Source organism: Eriocheir sinensis, chromosome 44 (genome assembly GCF_024679095.1).
Source record: "Eriocheir sinensis breed Jianghai 21 chromosome 44, ASM2467909v1, whole genome shotgun sequence".
NCBI classification, from domain to species: Eukaryota; Metazoa; Arthropoda; class Malacostraca; order Decapoda; family Varunidae; genus Eriocheir; species Eriocheir sinensis.
This window is the reverse complement of record NC_066552.1, coordinates 4,036,672-4,052,998: the sequence shown is the minus strand read 5'-3', so window position 1 is coordinate 4,052,998 and position 16,327 is coordinate 4,036,672. Positions and strand designations below refer to the sequence as shown.

Genomic DNA, 16,327 nt, shown 5'->3' with positions numbered 1-16,327 from the left:
TGCTACTGGGTTAAAGAGGTAATAGAGAATGGGATATAAAGGGTTTTGCATATTTATGAGTGCATCTAAATTATTGCAAGGTGACAGATAATGGGGTATAGTAGATGTGCGCATTTCATCAGTGTATATATTAGAGGTGATAGATAATGGGCTATAGAAGTTTTGCCCATTTCATCAACTTGTCTATCATTGTAGGAGGTTATGGATAATACCAGATAAGTATACATTTTAGTAGGTGTATAATACAAGGATACAGTATTATAGGCATACAAAATAGCTTCTTTTCTTTAATCGTTACGAGTCATTTCTTTAGTGATGTGGTGACGACATGACAGCAACTTACACAGTGGGTGAGTAACGAAGTCTTCACACCAGGTAATGGCAACAGGCTTATTCAGTATTAGCATCTCATTATATTCACCATACTCTGGACCTAGAAATGCCACCCCAGTACTAGTATGAATATTAAGTAGGAATACCTCATTTTCTTTGGTCTAACATAAAAAATCAGTACCTTTTTTTTATTTTGTCTGTAAATGTCACTAATTTGAATAGTTAACTTTCCTCCTTATCCAGAGTTAAACATTCCAGGACTAAACTCATGTGAAAATACAGTATAGTCATGAGATGCTGAGACCAACCGACTCCCTACACCAAGAACCATCTTCAAGGAGCTCATCGTTTGGACACCTAAAAGTTTTTGACACAGTAGTAACACCAACACCACACCGGCTGGAATCTATGCGTAGTATTAATAATGAACCCCGAGTGAAACGGTACACGGGGTGGACTCAGTTACAGGAGATGATCTGATACATAATGTTCTCCTCTACACACCGATAACGGAAAAGTGGAATATACATACACGACAGGCTGGTAATGCGGAGAGAAAGCGACGGTACGCGTGTGTGTACATAATCATTAAGATAGCGCTAAAACTTGCCTTGGTGCTATGGGCTCATGCAGGGAATGAAGTGTACTTGCATACCTTAATTCTTACTAAAGGGAACTACTAATATACAATACCTATTCAATATTAACACTCAAGAGACCCCACCATCTCTTTCTTTCTCCCTACAGTGGCCCGCTTGTTGCTAAGTTCCATAATCAATTCTGTATGTATTTATTACCTAATAATTAGCACATGCTAACCAAGATGTCTGCCATGATGACAGAGCAGGTTACTAAATATTTCCTCTTTCTCCTGCCTGGTGCATCACCTTGCTGTGATAATTTAATATGGCCATTCTTGTTTGGTGAAGTTTTCCCCTTACTACTTTCCTTCATGTAAATCATCAAAGAAACAAACTAGTTAGCTTGATTAAAGTTTATTCCCACCCCAGGATATATCTCATTTGTCCCTCTTGACAATATTTTAAAGTATTTAATAAATGTCTTTTGAAATTAATTATATTTACTTTATGTCAATCATTTCCCCTGTTGAATCTTTCATCCAGTCTATTTCACATAACTACATGATGACTACGTACTGGCCCTGCACTGGTCTGCCCACACCCCCACCCAGCAGCCAAGCAGTGCACACCCACAGGCACTTCCCTGCACTACACAGGCAGCCTCTGGAGCAGCAGGAGACTAGAAATACACAAATAAAAAGCAGCAGACTGACCACTGAGTGACCCTCACCACACATGACACACACAGGAACTAACACCTCATGTTCTTATACCAGTCAGTCACACATCTTCCTGAGCCTTGTGCTGCCCCGCCACGCCACACTCCTCCACGCCTTGGGCAAGAATGTATGGGAGAGACATCCAGCCTCCACACAAAGGCTAATTCAAATGCATAAATCATTAGTGATGGATTACTAACACAAAACATAGGGACAATGTCATACCAAGCACATGTGGTATTTCAGGGGGGAGGGAAAGGGAACATAAAGCCTGTTACTTGTTGGGGGGGGAACATAAAGCTTCTTCATCTTTGGGAGGGGGAACAAAAGCTTCTCTCTTTGGGGAACAGTCTTTTTCTCTCTGAGGAATCTTAAGGCCTTTCACTTGTTGGACAGGGAACATAAAGCCCATTACTAAGGTACTCTCTTTGGCTTAGTGTCCATCATGCTTGGGTTACAACAAAACATCTGGGGAGGAATGTGGAACCCTGAACTGAGCTGTGTACATTAAGATAAACAATTAAACAATGCTAACCTCAAGCAACGTGACGAATCGGTACCAACTGTGATTCCAATATATGACTCTTTACAGTCAAGCCACCTCTGTGTCACCTCTGCTTCACCCGTGCCTCTCGCCAGGTGTTGCTGTCCTCTAGTGGCGTGATACAACACCTAACTATAATATGTATTTGTAGGAACACCTTTACAAAACTCCTAGATGATGATACACACACAGAAATATGATTATTATGCATGTTATTCACACAGAGAGCACAGTACAGTATCTTCATGACTCCTTGAAACACAGATAAATAAGGGATGATGCTTGAACACTATTACTTGATATTTATACATTCCAATAAATATATAGATCATCACCTCAGCCCAGAGTATGTATAGGGTCTTGCTGGCTTGTCTACACTTACACAGCTCAACAATGCAACCATGGAATATGAAATGACTTCCTTTATACGTAAGTTAAACCTCACAACCTGGTAAACCTCGGCAAAGAGAGGGTTTACATTCTATAAGTATTACTTGTAAACAAGATCCTTCCTACAACATGAGTGCATCTTAAAGGACTTGCTGTAATAAACGTTTGGGTGAGCAAAACGACGCACTGACGCCTTGACGTAACAAAAAGACTGGATATGGATAGTAGTGCTGGTGTAAGTGTGTGTGTGTGTGTGTGTTTACGTGTACTCTGGGAGTCTATCACAAATAAGTAGGTATGTATAATGTTCCTTAACTTAAAAGATCATTGGAGGCACCTCATCAGTAGGTCCTTGGGCAAACTTTCCTCAATCCATTCCCCCGTCCAGGGAGAAAAATAATGATGAGAAATCCTCACGATCCCATCTATGTGCTGACGGCTTAAAAATATCATGACCACACCTAGCGCCGTGAGTCTGTATTGAGTGGATGCTATAGTAATATTGTCTGTACAAATAAGAGAATTCCAAGGGACGGGACATCGTGGCCACCTCAATGGAGTGTGTCCGAGGCTAACGAAAGAGTAGTCCCTCGTCTGTCTCGCAAACAGTTAGTGGTGTATCATCGGTGCCTATAGAGATGATGGTGGTGATGATGATGATAGGGTTTATTGTGCTTTGCTTTGGACTCTCTCTCTTTCTTTCTCTGGGAGGGTGGGTGAAGGCCTACACTCACTCACTCTCCAGGCAAAAATGAGTATTGATTGTGCAAATGAGTGTAAACAGAGTAAAGTGCATAAACACACACTGGTCATCCACATGTGGGAGTCAATACGCTACGAAAACCTTGAAACAACCACACCACATTCTCCTTCCATAGACTGGCCCAAAAACATCCCTTACAACAACTCCCGAAGCCCACCTGATTGAGTGCACAACAGTTATTGAGGTTAGTGGAATACACATCGCACAACATCGTATATATACACAACAGTTCTAAAGGAGAATGTGCAACCCTGTTATATATTGTCCAGTAAACTAGTCTGCTGTGAGTCTTCCCAAGTGGAGGAGTCCACATGCTCCTCCTCCTCCACGGTGCACAAGCCTTATAGAAGTGTTCAACTTTTCGCCTCGGAAAAGCTGAATTTCATGCTTGAGACGTGCCAAGGAAAATTGTATTACCGTGAACTGAATTTGAGAGGAGAAAAATTTTGTCAGGGCTTGAAAAATCCCTCAAAAATCTGAGTATAACTATAAATAAATAAATAAATAAATAAATAATAATCATAACAATATCAACCCATATTTCTTTGGCAACACAACACTAACCATAAGGTCAAATCAAGCATGAGTGATCCCAAAACCAATGACTCCTGAACAACCCGAACATTCCTACGTGGAGTAGTTAGGATCTAGTACAAAACACACATCACAAACTCAATCTCTTTACCTAATGTCGACACTGACTTAGGAGTTAACACATACTAAACTATAACACCAGACCCATAGATCCATTGACAGAAGTTCTCAAGCCCTGACGGCATACCTAGAGAAAAATATACAAACTTAAGTATAAATCACACCCAACTAATCCACAGCCTCAAAGTGAATAAGACCATACTGTGCAGATGAATAGCTACACCTGGACAGAACTTAAGTATGGTAGTGCATAGGAGAAATAATACTAAAGTGACTTGGGTGATAAGTAACAAGAGGTGATGACTTCTTGTTCACTAGGTCCACACATTAAACAAGGGAACTAACTTAGGTCAACACAGCCTTGAGAGTGAAGTATGATGATTCACAGTTAGTCAGCTCAACCCCTGCGTCCTTGTGTTGTGTAGCATGAGAGAGGCCAAGCAAAAGCAATGCATCTGACGAAACTGACGATTCATTCACAGCAGAGAACAAAAATCAGCATCAAAAGCTTTATGACCTTTGACAGCGATAATAATAATAATAAAAAAAACTGTCAGTCCATGAAATTAAAAATGTACTGCTTGCAATTCCAATACAATATAGGAACAGTGCTTAGCAAGTCTTTTTGTTTAATGTTTTTGCCCTTGAGCTGCTTCCTTTAATGAGAAAAGAAGAAAATCTGACATACATTACTGAAATGAAAATAACTTAAAATGACATGACTATCCTACAATGACTATGCTTTTGAATGCATCGCTCATGCTACAGACAACCAAGAGTCTTCCTTTTGATATGGTACTCACATTATACTGAAGGCCAAATACAGCATTTCTTGATATAGTGATTCCTAGTCAACTATTATAAAGGTATTCATATAATATCAACAGCCAGTGATATATATATACTAAGCCCTCTCTCTCTCTCTCTCTCTCTCTCTCTCTCTCTCTCTCTCTCTCTCTCTCTCAAACACTCATACAACACACAATGAATATCAGGTGCTGAGGGAAGTGACCAGTCACACCTTCAGCTTACCTTGACTCGGGTGACAATGCTAAGATGGTTCAAGGAAAACTTTGCCAATGAGCTTTTTTTACACTCAGCCAAGTTTATCCCCAACACAACACAATACATGACCATTTCAGTGCTATAAAACACACATAAAAGTAATCTCCCACTAAAATCTTATAAAAATAGGAATGGGGGCAATGCAAATGTAAATACTTTATCACACAGCTTATTATGAAACATATTTATATACATAATTATTACAGTACTTACCAATTATTTTTACTTTGACTTATCACATTAACTTTTATATTAGCAAAATTGAAAGAGAATCAAGTCTAAGAAGGAAGGATTATGTGTAGTTTGTCTTTATTTGTCACTTAATCAACTGCAGCACTTCTCATTTACCGATTTTGAAGTGTGATTATCAGTATTCTCCATCAAACTCATCTTATTCCAAAATCTATATGAGATTGTTTGCCATTTCACTTTATCTCAATGGCTATCAACTGAATACAAGACAACCTTTCTTACTAAACTCATCTCTGATATCTTTCGTAATATTGAAAGTCTTCCATTATCGCATCACAAACTCTAGGGACCTTTTCTCCTCTTATTAACACCATTTCTATTTTACCTACTTGGCGGTCAATCCAATAGGCATTTTCCTCCATAGTGAGATCAATTTACTCAGCATGAAACCTAATCCCATGGTCCAACAAATGCCTCACAAAGAAATTATTATGGCTGAAGTGGGTATAGGCTATAGTCACACTGAGTCTGGGTCTTGCACTAAGAAAATAAAGAGGACCACATTGAAAATAAATGTTGACATAATAGGCTTTCATGTTCTAGCAAACCATATTGAAGATGAGTGCTAATAAATTTCCACGAGTCAATTTCAGTAAATTGCACTTCATACTTCTACCCCCCCCCCCCCCACACACACACACACAAAAAAAAAAAAAAAATAAATAAAAAAAAAAAATAAATAAATAAAAAAAAAAAAATAAATAAATAAATAAATATCAGTATCTGCTTGGCTAAAATTAAGAGCACGTGCCCCACCTGTCCCCTGCCCACCTGGTCAAACGGGTCAAAACTAGGTGAGGAAAGGCTAGTGGGGTTGGCCGCTTCCAGTTTTGGTCTTACAGAGGGGTGGAAGTTGACGGGAATATTCTTTTTCATGGCTTGATGATTCACTGCAATGCGAGCTTAGTGAAAGTAGCACGAATTGGATATTAAATTAATGTTCGGTTTGGGTTGATGAAAGTTCGATTAGAATTAGCCATGTTAGGTAAGTTTGCTTAGTTTAACTTTTTACAATAAATGTGTGTGTTCCACTCAGTTTGAAATACATATCTCATTTTGGCAGCGGAAGGGAAGAGGTGTGTGTGTGTGTGTGTGTGTGGGGGGTTAGGTTAGTTAGATTCGATAGACTATAGGTTAGATTTGCTTAGTTTAAATGTTTACGGTAAAAAAAATGTGTTCCGCTTTACAGTACGTCAAGCACATTGCATTTTGGTTGTGGAAGGGAGAGAGGAGGAGGGGGGGGGGTCTGGCTATGTTATAATACAATTTATTAGATTCATTCGTGTTGGGTTGGGTTCGTTCGGTTGTTGTTCACGATAAAAATACTCGATACGATTCGCGCTGCGCCGTTGTTGTGAAGGCCGGCGGAGCAAACGACAATATAACTACGTATTATTTTCTCGAGAATGATGTAAAAGGAACACTGGTTTTGTGAAGGGAGTGCGGGGGTATGAGTTTAGTGAGGTCTGACGCGCCCTGGCCTTGGGGAAAATGACTTTAACCGTCAACAAACCACAAACAGCTGAACATAAACAAACAGCTAGGTGAACAGGTAAACATAAACGAGAGACTGGTATTAACTCCCCGATATCTCGGTCTTTGCTTAATCCAGCTGCTCTTCCGTTGTCATTATGTACTCTACGAACTTTGAAGCATAAAGTGGCGAACAGGTAAACATAAACAAACGTGAATAAACAGGTAAACAGGAAAGTCTAACATCGTGCGTGGTGTGCGGGGCGGGGCGGGGCGTGCCCGTGTCATTGTGCTGCCGTGCCCGGCCTGTGCAGGTGACGGCAGGTGTTTACGCTCCTCACCTGGCTAAGGGCGCCGATGATCCCCCACGTCGCGGAAGCAACAGGAAGCGGCACGCCGTCACACACCCGCGCGCCCCGTCGCGTCGCCTCGGGGTCACACAGCCTCACACACGCACATGAAAGTCTGCGGGCCGCCGCGCCACGCTGTCGCTGCCTCGCGGCGACATTCAAATGTCATGATTTTTTTTCTTTACTAATACTTTATATTTACCTTCGAACTTATGAATGGCAAACTGACCCCCGAAAAATATGCCTCGTTTTTTTTATTTTTTTATTTGTGTGCAGTCACAACCGTCCCATTTTTCTCTATAAATTTGGGCGCCAAAATTTGAAAGCACGAAATCCTACTACATTTCACTGGATATGAATAATTTAATTCACGACTCTATCAGAGCTATATAATTCTCCCAAACGAAGTTTGACTAGGTACTATGTATGCACCTGAGTTGTCTTGGCCAATAAATTGTGAGTGTCTTATTTCAGATTCCAAATATACTGAAAACTTTTGCCTGGCTAAAAAGTGAGAGGAGAGGGTGCGTATGTTACGTATGTGTCAAGTGTTGATTATAACCTGAATTGCTTGTGATTTTGCAAGTATTAAAAGTGGACAAAGAAGGACAAATAAAAAAAGAAGAAAAAAATTATCTCTGCAGAATTTATGAATTATAATATGTTCTACGATAAACTTTTGCACACACACACACACACACACACACACACACACACACACACACACACACACACACACACACACACACACGTCCTAACTTATGGTCCTTTGATCCTTTCAACAGCTGTGTACAATTAATGAAAATGAAAAACAACATCAACAACCACGACAAAGAGACGGGCGTCACAACCAACCAGTCCTGGCCACTCACAAAGCAGCAGAACGTGGTAAGTCCTCTTAGACACAAATAAAAACAGGGGAAGGCAGTAAAAAAAACTTACAACATTCAGAATACCCACCAAACCGAACCATTTCTTATTAGTAGAAACTCTCACCAGAATCCATAAAGGTGCAGAAACAGAGATGACACAACAAATATCTACAGAAGTGAATGCAAATCCCGTACACCAAAAGAATACAGGAAAGAAGGGTTAAAAATACATCTCTGAATTACCGACACCCTCACCAGACCCACAAAAGACCTATGAAAAGTCCGGCAACAGGAATAACACACACGACAGACCAATCCCAGTGTAAAATAAGTCCCTTGCAAATCTAAATAAGAGAGGAATGGAAGAAAATAACCTGGTTTACTGACCCCATCGCAAAACCCGCACAGAATCTCTGAATAACAGATCAAACAACACACCCATCCAGAAATCAACACACACGTACACACACACTCACACACATAAGTAGGCCTAACCATAACCATAAACACAAGAAAGTAAAAACGGATAAAGAAGAGGCTATCGACATCACCCAAACCTATACCAACAGGTTCGGAACTCGGTGAAGTGCGTGAGATTTCCCTTTTTTAGAACTTTTCCTGGTCCTGAGTGAGTGTGAGAGGTGAGAGGTGTGTGGGTGGGGTGCGTGGGCGGCCGGGGTGCCTTGTGGGGTGTGCCGGGCTGCTGCTGCTCCTGCTGTGGTGGATATCCAGGGTCTCTAGAGCTCAGACATTTGGGATCTAGCTGTTGGAGGCTGGAAGAGAGGAAAGAAAGCATGTGAGATGACCAATGCAAGAATACTTTATTTTTTGTTTAATTTTTCACTTTTAATAAGCTTCCTTTCATTTATCTTATTTATTTTTCATTTTTCATACTCCATTTTTCATTATTTTTTCTTTATTTTCCATACTCCATCTTTTGTGGAAACTGATATAGAGGTAAGGAAATATTGTGGGAGTTTTTTTCATTTCTTAAAGCAGTTGAGAAATCAATTCATTTGGGCAAATAATTTTTTTTTCCAACATTCTGTGTGGGATTCGAAACAGGGCCCTTGAGACCGGAGGGAGACATTCTACCATCAAGCCAAAGTGTTCCACATGGCTTAAGGCTTATGGAGTCTTTATCTGCATTTCGGGTCATTATAGAAATAAAAGGCCATAGCTGGACTGGGGATTATAAAGCTCTTGAATACTAAAAAATCATGTATGTTGGGTGATCTAGGGATGACAATGAATGACTTTAATATACACAAAATTATATGGAAAAAAATCAGTAACTGGACTGGATCATGAAAGCATCTACGGCTGAATGATGGTGTGTGGGGTGCAACGTTGCCAGGTTGTCAACTCTGCCTCTCATGTTTGCTGATTTCCGACCCAAAAACTGCTTTCATCACCCAAATAACTGCCTTCATATATGGTTACCGTTTAAATGGTTAATTAGTGGTGCATCTTGGAAACAGTTATGGGCCAGAAACCGGTGAATACGCGGCTCAGAGTACGATAATCTGGCAACGGTGCATGGTGGGGTGGACAAGGGTAAGGAAGACAGGTAGGGTGGTCTGTGGCTGCCTTACCTACAACCTTTAATTTACACAAACTGATAGGAGAAAACGGGGAACTGGACAGGAACGTTAAAGCGAACTATGACTGAATGATGATGTGATGGGCGGACATGGGTATAGACAGGGGTAATGGAGGCGGGTATGGTGGTCTGTGGCTGCCTTACCTACAAACTGGCGGGGCATGGTGGTGTTGCCCGGCGCACGTCCCATCATACCCAGGGCACCAGGCCGTGACAGGAGGCTGGCGGGCCCTGTGCGGATGGGCTTGGCTGGGGGAGGGAAGAGGGGAAAGCATTTAGTAAGGAAATACAGGAATGTGTAAATGAGAAAGATTGTAAAGATGTAGAGTTAGAGGAACTTTGGTGTTAGAAAAAAAAATGGAGCGGACTTCAGAGAAAAAAATAGTGAAAAATAGCTTAGCAAAGAAATAAAGGGATAAGTAAATGGTTAAAGATTGTAATTAAGGAAGTATAGATGAATTTTTGGTGTTGGACAAAATGGAGCTGACTTGAGAAAAATGGAAAAAATAGGTTAGTGAAGAAATAAAGGAGAATAAATAAAAAAATAAAAAAGTAAAGAAAAAATGGTTAAAGGTTGTAAACAAGAGGAGATAAATGAACTTTGGTGTTAGAAAAAATTAAGTGGACCTCAAAAAAAAAAAGAGAGAGAGAGAGAGAGAGAGAGAGAGAGAGAGAGAGAGAGAGAGAGAGAGAGAGAGAGAGAGAGAGAGAGAGAGATAGAGAGAGAGAGAGAGAGAGAGAGAGAGAGAGAGAGAGAGAGAGAGAGAGAGAGAGAGAGAGAGAGAGAGAGAGAGAGAGAAATTAGCTCAATGAAGAGAAGATAAAAAATAAATATTCAAACAGATAATCTTCATCATCAGCACTGAGTGAATGGTTGTTGAGACTCACCAATATGTGCTCCCTGTCCCCTCCTGGCCAAGTTCTTCTGCCTCACCGCCTCCTTGATCCTGTCCACCTCATACTGGTAACGCTTGCGGTCCCTCATGGCCCCCTCCTTAGCCTCCTTCAGGGCTGTCTCCAGGGCCTGTGCAGGGAGGACAAGGTTGTAGGTCTCCCTTGGGTGCGGACGAGTCTCGAGGGTGAGTTATTTAGACCAGCGTGTGTCCTGGTTGATTTGGGATTTTTGCTCGTTTTCCAAAGTTTTAAAACATATCAAACAGCCAGTAGTGTTTAAGCCTTTCTTGGTGTTTCCGTAAAAGCTGTTTGAGTGTTTAAAAGCATTGGAGTAAACAGACAGCATAACACGTATAGTATCCCTGATGTAAGAGGAAAAATAGACATGGCATCAGAGTAACACTGCAGATATACAAAGCCAAAAGTTGGGTCAAGATCACAAGGGAACATCAATGACCTCAGAGTTGGTGTCAAGAAGCAATCAACATGGGAGTCCTGCACCACTATAAGTCACCGGTGGCAGGAGGGTGTTCACTACTGGCACTACCGAGAAAACAAAGAGAAACTTGATACTCACGTGGAAACTGTGAATATTCAGGGATAAAAATGACCTTGAGGGGATATACATGGTGGGGTCAGGTATAAAAGTCTGATGTGTGGACCTGTATACATGTCTCTATGGGTTTTTATAAAGGGGTAAAGGGCAGTTAGGGTTGATGGTACACATATACGGGAGTGACAGCAACAAGGGAGTGCTGTTAGACAAATCACTACCGGAAAAGCAAGTAAATTGAACACAGAGCAAAGGACACATCACATGGTACAAGGGGACAGAGCTACCACAAGCCATGGAGCCTCTGACTGATCTGAGGAGTCTAGGTCACATCAGGTCAAAAGAGGGGGCAAGGGAGGGGGTTAGGGGGGTGGTTGCTCACCTTGACCCTGGCCATGGTTGCCATAAGACGCTGCTCGAGACTAGACACAGCCGGCAGTCTCTGTGGCGCTCTGTCCTCCTCTAGCCTGAGCGGGGACCTGAGCAAGTCTCCCTCATCATTGATCTATAGTGGTGGAGAGAAGCATGGCAACACCCCTATACGTGGAGCATCCAGGAGACGAGTGTGAATGGTATTACGCTCTCAAATTGCAGTAGTGGTATAGTAGACATTAGAAGCCATTTACACAACTAGTATCCTAAGAGGGGAAAAATCGTAACTGGGTTCACTATGTGTTTGAAAAATGGCTATACTGTCTCTGCTGTACACAAGACATGCTGGTGACAGGGGTACAGGGTGTGTATAATGTATACTAGTACATGTGTGGCATGTCCAATTACGCATGTATAATTGGTGCACATATCTGTATCCATGCATGTATACTGCTTGGTCTCACTAAACAGGTAAATAAACTGTGAAGGCAGCTGGTAAAGTCTCAGGGCGGGTCGTGAGGGATGCACAAGACTTACTGGATGCATGAACCATTCCAGCTTAGCGCGCCTGAGCACCACCGACTCAGTGAAGGAAAAAAAATGTGTAGCAATGACTCTAGCATCACACACTCCTCACACAACTGCGTCCTGCTCATCAGTGGTCAAAGTCAACAGCATTCTAGGGTGTTGCCATTTTCTCAAAGTCCAACCAAAGATTCAGTGTCTCCTCAGCGTAATTAGTAGTGACTCGGAGAACCCGTGTGGTCGGATCAACAAAGTGAGGTGGATGAGGGGCCTTACCTTGGCAGCAGCGCACAACACGGCAATACGGTAAAACGTCATTCTAATGGACAACACTTGGGGGGCGGGACAGTGGCGGGAAGGGGTTCGTTAGGACACAAGAATCTGTTACAAGGAGGCAATATCATCCCAATATCTAAATTAGTGTAACTCTTTATATTATTTTTACAGAAGTGAGCCTATATATGAATGCTGATAGTGACTCAACGATGTATTGTATAATGGAGTGGATAATATAATGAGAATACTTTACTGGTTTTGTTTTTAGGATAGTGAATATGTTGTCAGGCAAAGTGACCTCCATTAGAATAAGGTTTTACATCATTCTGGGTTTTTATACTTTATATTTACTCATTGCCATACCCACAGAGCACTGCTTGCATCAGCCATTCACAAAACTTAAACAGGGAGAGAGTGAGCAACTTAGGTAAAATGTGTGGACAAGAGAAGTGTCACTGGACTCAAGCATATCATCCCTAGGCCAAAGAGTGACTCCTCAACACACTCAGCAACACACACTCACCTTCAGAATGAGCTTAAGATCTAGCACCTAGTTATTGTTGTATTCAAGTTTCCTGTCACATCAGCACAGTGTTTTATCTGTGACTACATATGAGGTTGTCTATGGCTAAGATACCGTCCTCACATAAACTTAAATTTTTCTTTGATTTGATACTTCAGCTCATAACGGCACACTTCTTTTCTTAGCCAATGTAAGTCTATGAAACTGTTGCAGTCTTTTGAATTTTGAGTCTGAAAACTAATCTGAGATCTAATTTATATATGTAGAAGACTATTTTCAGTATACTCAAGCAATTTTTGGGACCTATGTAGAGTGTGTTTTAGTGGCGAGTAACAGGCTTTTTTTTTTTTTTTTTTGTACTCTTTTTGTTGCCCTTGAGCTGCATCCTTTGACGTAAAAAAAAAAAAAAATAAATAAATAAATAAAAATAATAATAATAAAAAAAAATAAAAAAAATAAATAAATGTTGCATCCAATCAGGAGTGTGAGGAGGTACTGTACTGAGCCGCCGTTGTGTTATATATGTGGCAAGTGACCAAACAACGGAACTAGGGTAAAACAGGTCAACGTCTTGGTGAGCTACAGTAGGAAACGCTCAACTATTGTGGTCCTGGAAACTATAACCACCTACATCATCATAAAAGGAGGGGGAGGAAGATTGATAAACATGACAATATTTACAGTATTTACAAGGCAGTTTTCATCCTTTCCTGTCGGGTTCTTACTTTCTTCTTACCTTCCGAGGCAGACCATTCACTGCTCGCCTAACTCACTTGGTAATTGCACAGAGTAAACACAGTCGTTCCTCAAATAGTATGGTTTCCAATAGTTCAGGTTCGGTTTTATATGGATTTTCAAAGAAGATTTTTTTAGGATTTTTAAATTTTCCAACGAGCAGGAAATCCTTAAAAGATCTTCTCTGACAATCCGTATAAAACCGAAACCGAACTATTGGAAACCGTACTATTTGAGGGGTGACTGCAGTGTTGTTGAAAGTGTGATTATAAGCAATGGAAGCACAGAAATAGAATCAACTGGACACACCTTCCTCCAATAACATGCTTGCTTTTTTATATTCCTTACATGTATAAATATAATGCCTCTAATAATATTCTTTTTCTTATTTCTTAACTGCATAAAAATATTTCCTCAGCTAATATTATTTTTTTGACCCCTAACATGCTTTTCCTTTATTATTTCTTACATGTATAAAGATAATGCCTCTAATAATATTCTTTTTTGTCACCTAATATATTTTTCTTTTCTTATTTCTAAACTGTATAAAAATATTTCCTCAGCTAGTATTATTTTTTTGTCCCCTAACATGCTTTTCCTTTATTATTTCTTACATGTATAAAGATATTCCCTCGACTAATATTTGTTTTCTCTATGTAATATTGTCTTGGTCTGGAGAGCTACGTAACACTCAATATTTTCAGGCAACACATCATTGATCTTTTATACTTCCTCTGTAAGTAAATGAATACAATGTTGGAACTTGAAACATGGATTGGATTTCTTGAGGGACATCCATAACTCTACTAAATATTTACGAGTTACACACAACATATTCAATAGAGCGAATGTCAATGATTTTACACCTCATGAAAGTAAGTGAATAGCTGAAATATATATATGTGGGAGAGAGAATCATCATCTTGTGGGAAGTTCTCTTTTATAAAACATCTGTATCTTTATTTTGCACTTGTAGGCAGTATTAATAACCTTCCTTTATTGTGACAGCTGTTGTAAATTGTAAGGCTGTCCTCGGCAAACATCACACCTCAAGTATAATTTAACGTAGTCATCAGGTCTGCATGGAAAGTGTGGGGCTCTTCATGCCTTTACGTACTGCCAGAATGTACCTGATATTTCCTTTTCTTGTAGTGATAAATAAAGTGACTATCAGAAAATGGCAAAATTATGTTAAAAGTTCATCACAACTTGTATACTATATGCTTTCTTAATATGTATCAACTTATTTTCCTTCTGTTAAAAATAGTCACAATGGTTATGCCAAAACTTCATATCTAATCTAAAGTCAGTAGTCACCTATCCTGCCCCCTGAATAACTGACATTTCTTCACATAGTCTGTCTTTCTTCATTGTGTAACCTACTGCTTTCCTTTAGTCTGTGTAACTGTCATGCCCTGAGAGCTTACTTTTCTATTTTCTCTATTTTCCAACACGACCTCTGCGTGTATTGAAACACACGAGAAATTAATCAAGACCAGGAGAGGGTATTCGCCGGCTGCCTGGGATTGAACCCGCGACCAGTGTGACGGGAGAGCCACTCCTTACCGAGTCGGCCAAAGAGGTACCCCACTCGTCAAATGGGTTATGGGAGGCTCCCTTATCAGGCCTAGTCGCCGCACTACATAACTGTCTGTTTATTTCATTATCTAATCAATTTACCCACTGATGTATTTGTCTGTCCATTTCACTGTGTTTGTTTATCTTTTTAACACCTATCTTTTTTTTTTGTATCAGGGTGAATATTTTTTTTTCTAAGTATCTCTTGTTTTATGTGCCACTATGTCTTATTCTAATATCCCAGTGTATTGTCAATGTCCTCTTGTTTGTCTGTCTCTAGCAATGCCTTTATGTGGTTCGTCTCAGTCTTTGTCAGCTTGTTTGTACTCCTATCTCCTTGTTTGTCTCTTATCTTCCTTGTTTGTTTGTGGTACGTCTCAGTCTTTATATATTTCCATGTCTATCCTTCCCATCTCATCTCTCCACACCGTCGCCAACACTCATCTTCACTCTCTCAGTCTTTGTCAGCTTGTTTTTACTCCTCTCTCCTTGTTTGTTTGTGGTATGTCTCAGTCTTTATATATTTCCATGTCTATCCCTCCCAGTCTCATCTCTCCAAACCGTCGCCAACACTCACCTTCACTCTCTCCATGGTGGCTCGCAACCTCTTCTCCAGCTTGGGCAGTTCACATCGGAGGTCGGCGTTGTCCCTCACCAGCTGCTTGTGTACCTTGGTGAGCTGGTCCAGGTTGTTCTCGAGAAAGCTGATCTTTTGTTTCTGGGCCACGGAGCCTCCAAGAATGTCCTCGTCCTCCCCTGCGGCTGACTGGAAGATGAAGGGAAGGTTAGTATTTACCTAGTTGTATTTAATTAGTTGTATTTTTACAGGGCCTGGGCTTTACGCTCGTGTGGTCCCGTCTACGTATCTGCATTTATCCAACTTTTCCTTAAAGCTCTGCACACTCCTCGCTGCTACTACATCCTCACTTAGTCTGTTCCAAACCTCTATATTTCTTTGCTGTGTGTGTTAGTGTGTGTTAGTGTGTGTGTGTGTGTGTGTGTGTGTGTGTTTACCTAGTTGTGATATATAGGAAGTGGAGTGTTTTTTATTCCATTTGTTTTTTATATCAGCTTACTTCACCTCATATTAATTCATCTTGCATTAATTGTTCTTGTTTTACTTCATTTTGTGTTATTTGATGCAGTCTTATTCAATCATGTGTTACTTTTTCCGTTATCTTATCTCATGTTATTTGCTTTGTGTTATTTGATGTCCAGTTGTTCTCATTTTATTTTTCTGATGTTATTTTGATCTGGTGTTATTAAATTTTG

General features: G+C 40.4%; 1 protein-coding gene across 4 annotated transcripts in view; it reads right to left on the bottom strand.

The window, feature by feature from the left end:
- Positions 1–216: 216 nt before the first annotated feature.
- LOC126980300 (kinesin heavy chain-like) overlaps positions 217–16,327 on the bottom strand; it is a 135,787-nt gene continuing 119,676 nt past the window's right edge. For 2 of the 4 annotated variants that reach the window (XM_050830029.1, XM_050830031.1), the window contains 5 exons: positions 15,633–15,821; positions 11,429–11,551; positions 10,488–10,623; positions 9,744–9,848; positions 217–8,769 (listed from right to left, as the gene is read on the bottom strand). In XM_050830029.1, coding sequence (XP_050685986.1) covers positions 8,756–8,769; positions 9,744–9,848; positions 10,488–10,623; positions 11,429–11,551; positions 15,633–15,821 — 567 coding nt within the window. In that variant the 3' untranslated portion in view covers positions 217–8,755. The remainder of the gene's footprint in view (positions 8,770–9,743; positions 9,849–10,487; positions 10,624–11,428; positions 11,552–15,632; positions 15,822–16,327) is intronic. The other 2 variants (XM_050830032.1, XM_050830033.1) reach the window with 1 other exon arrangement.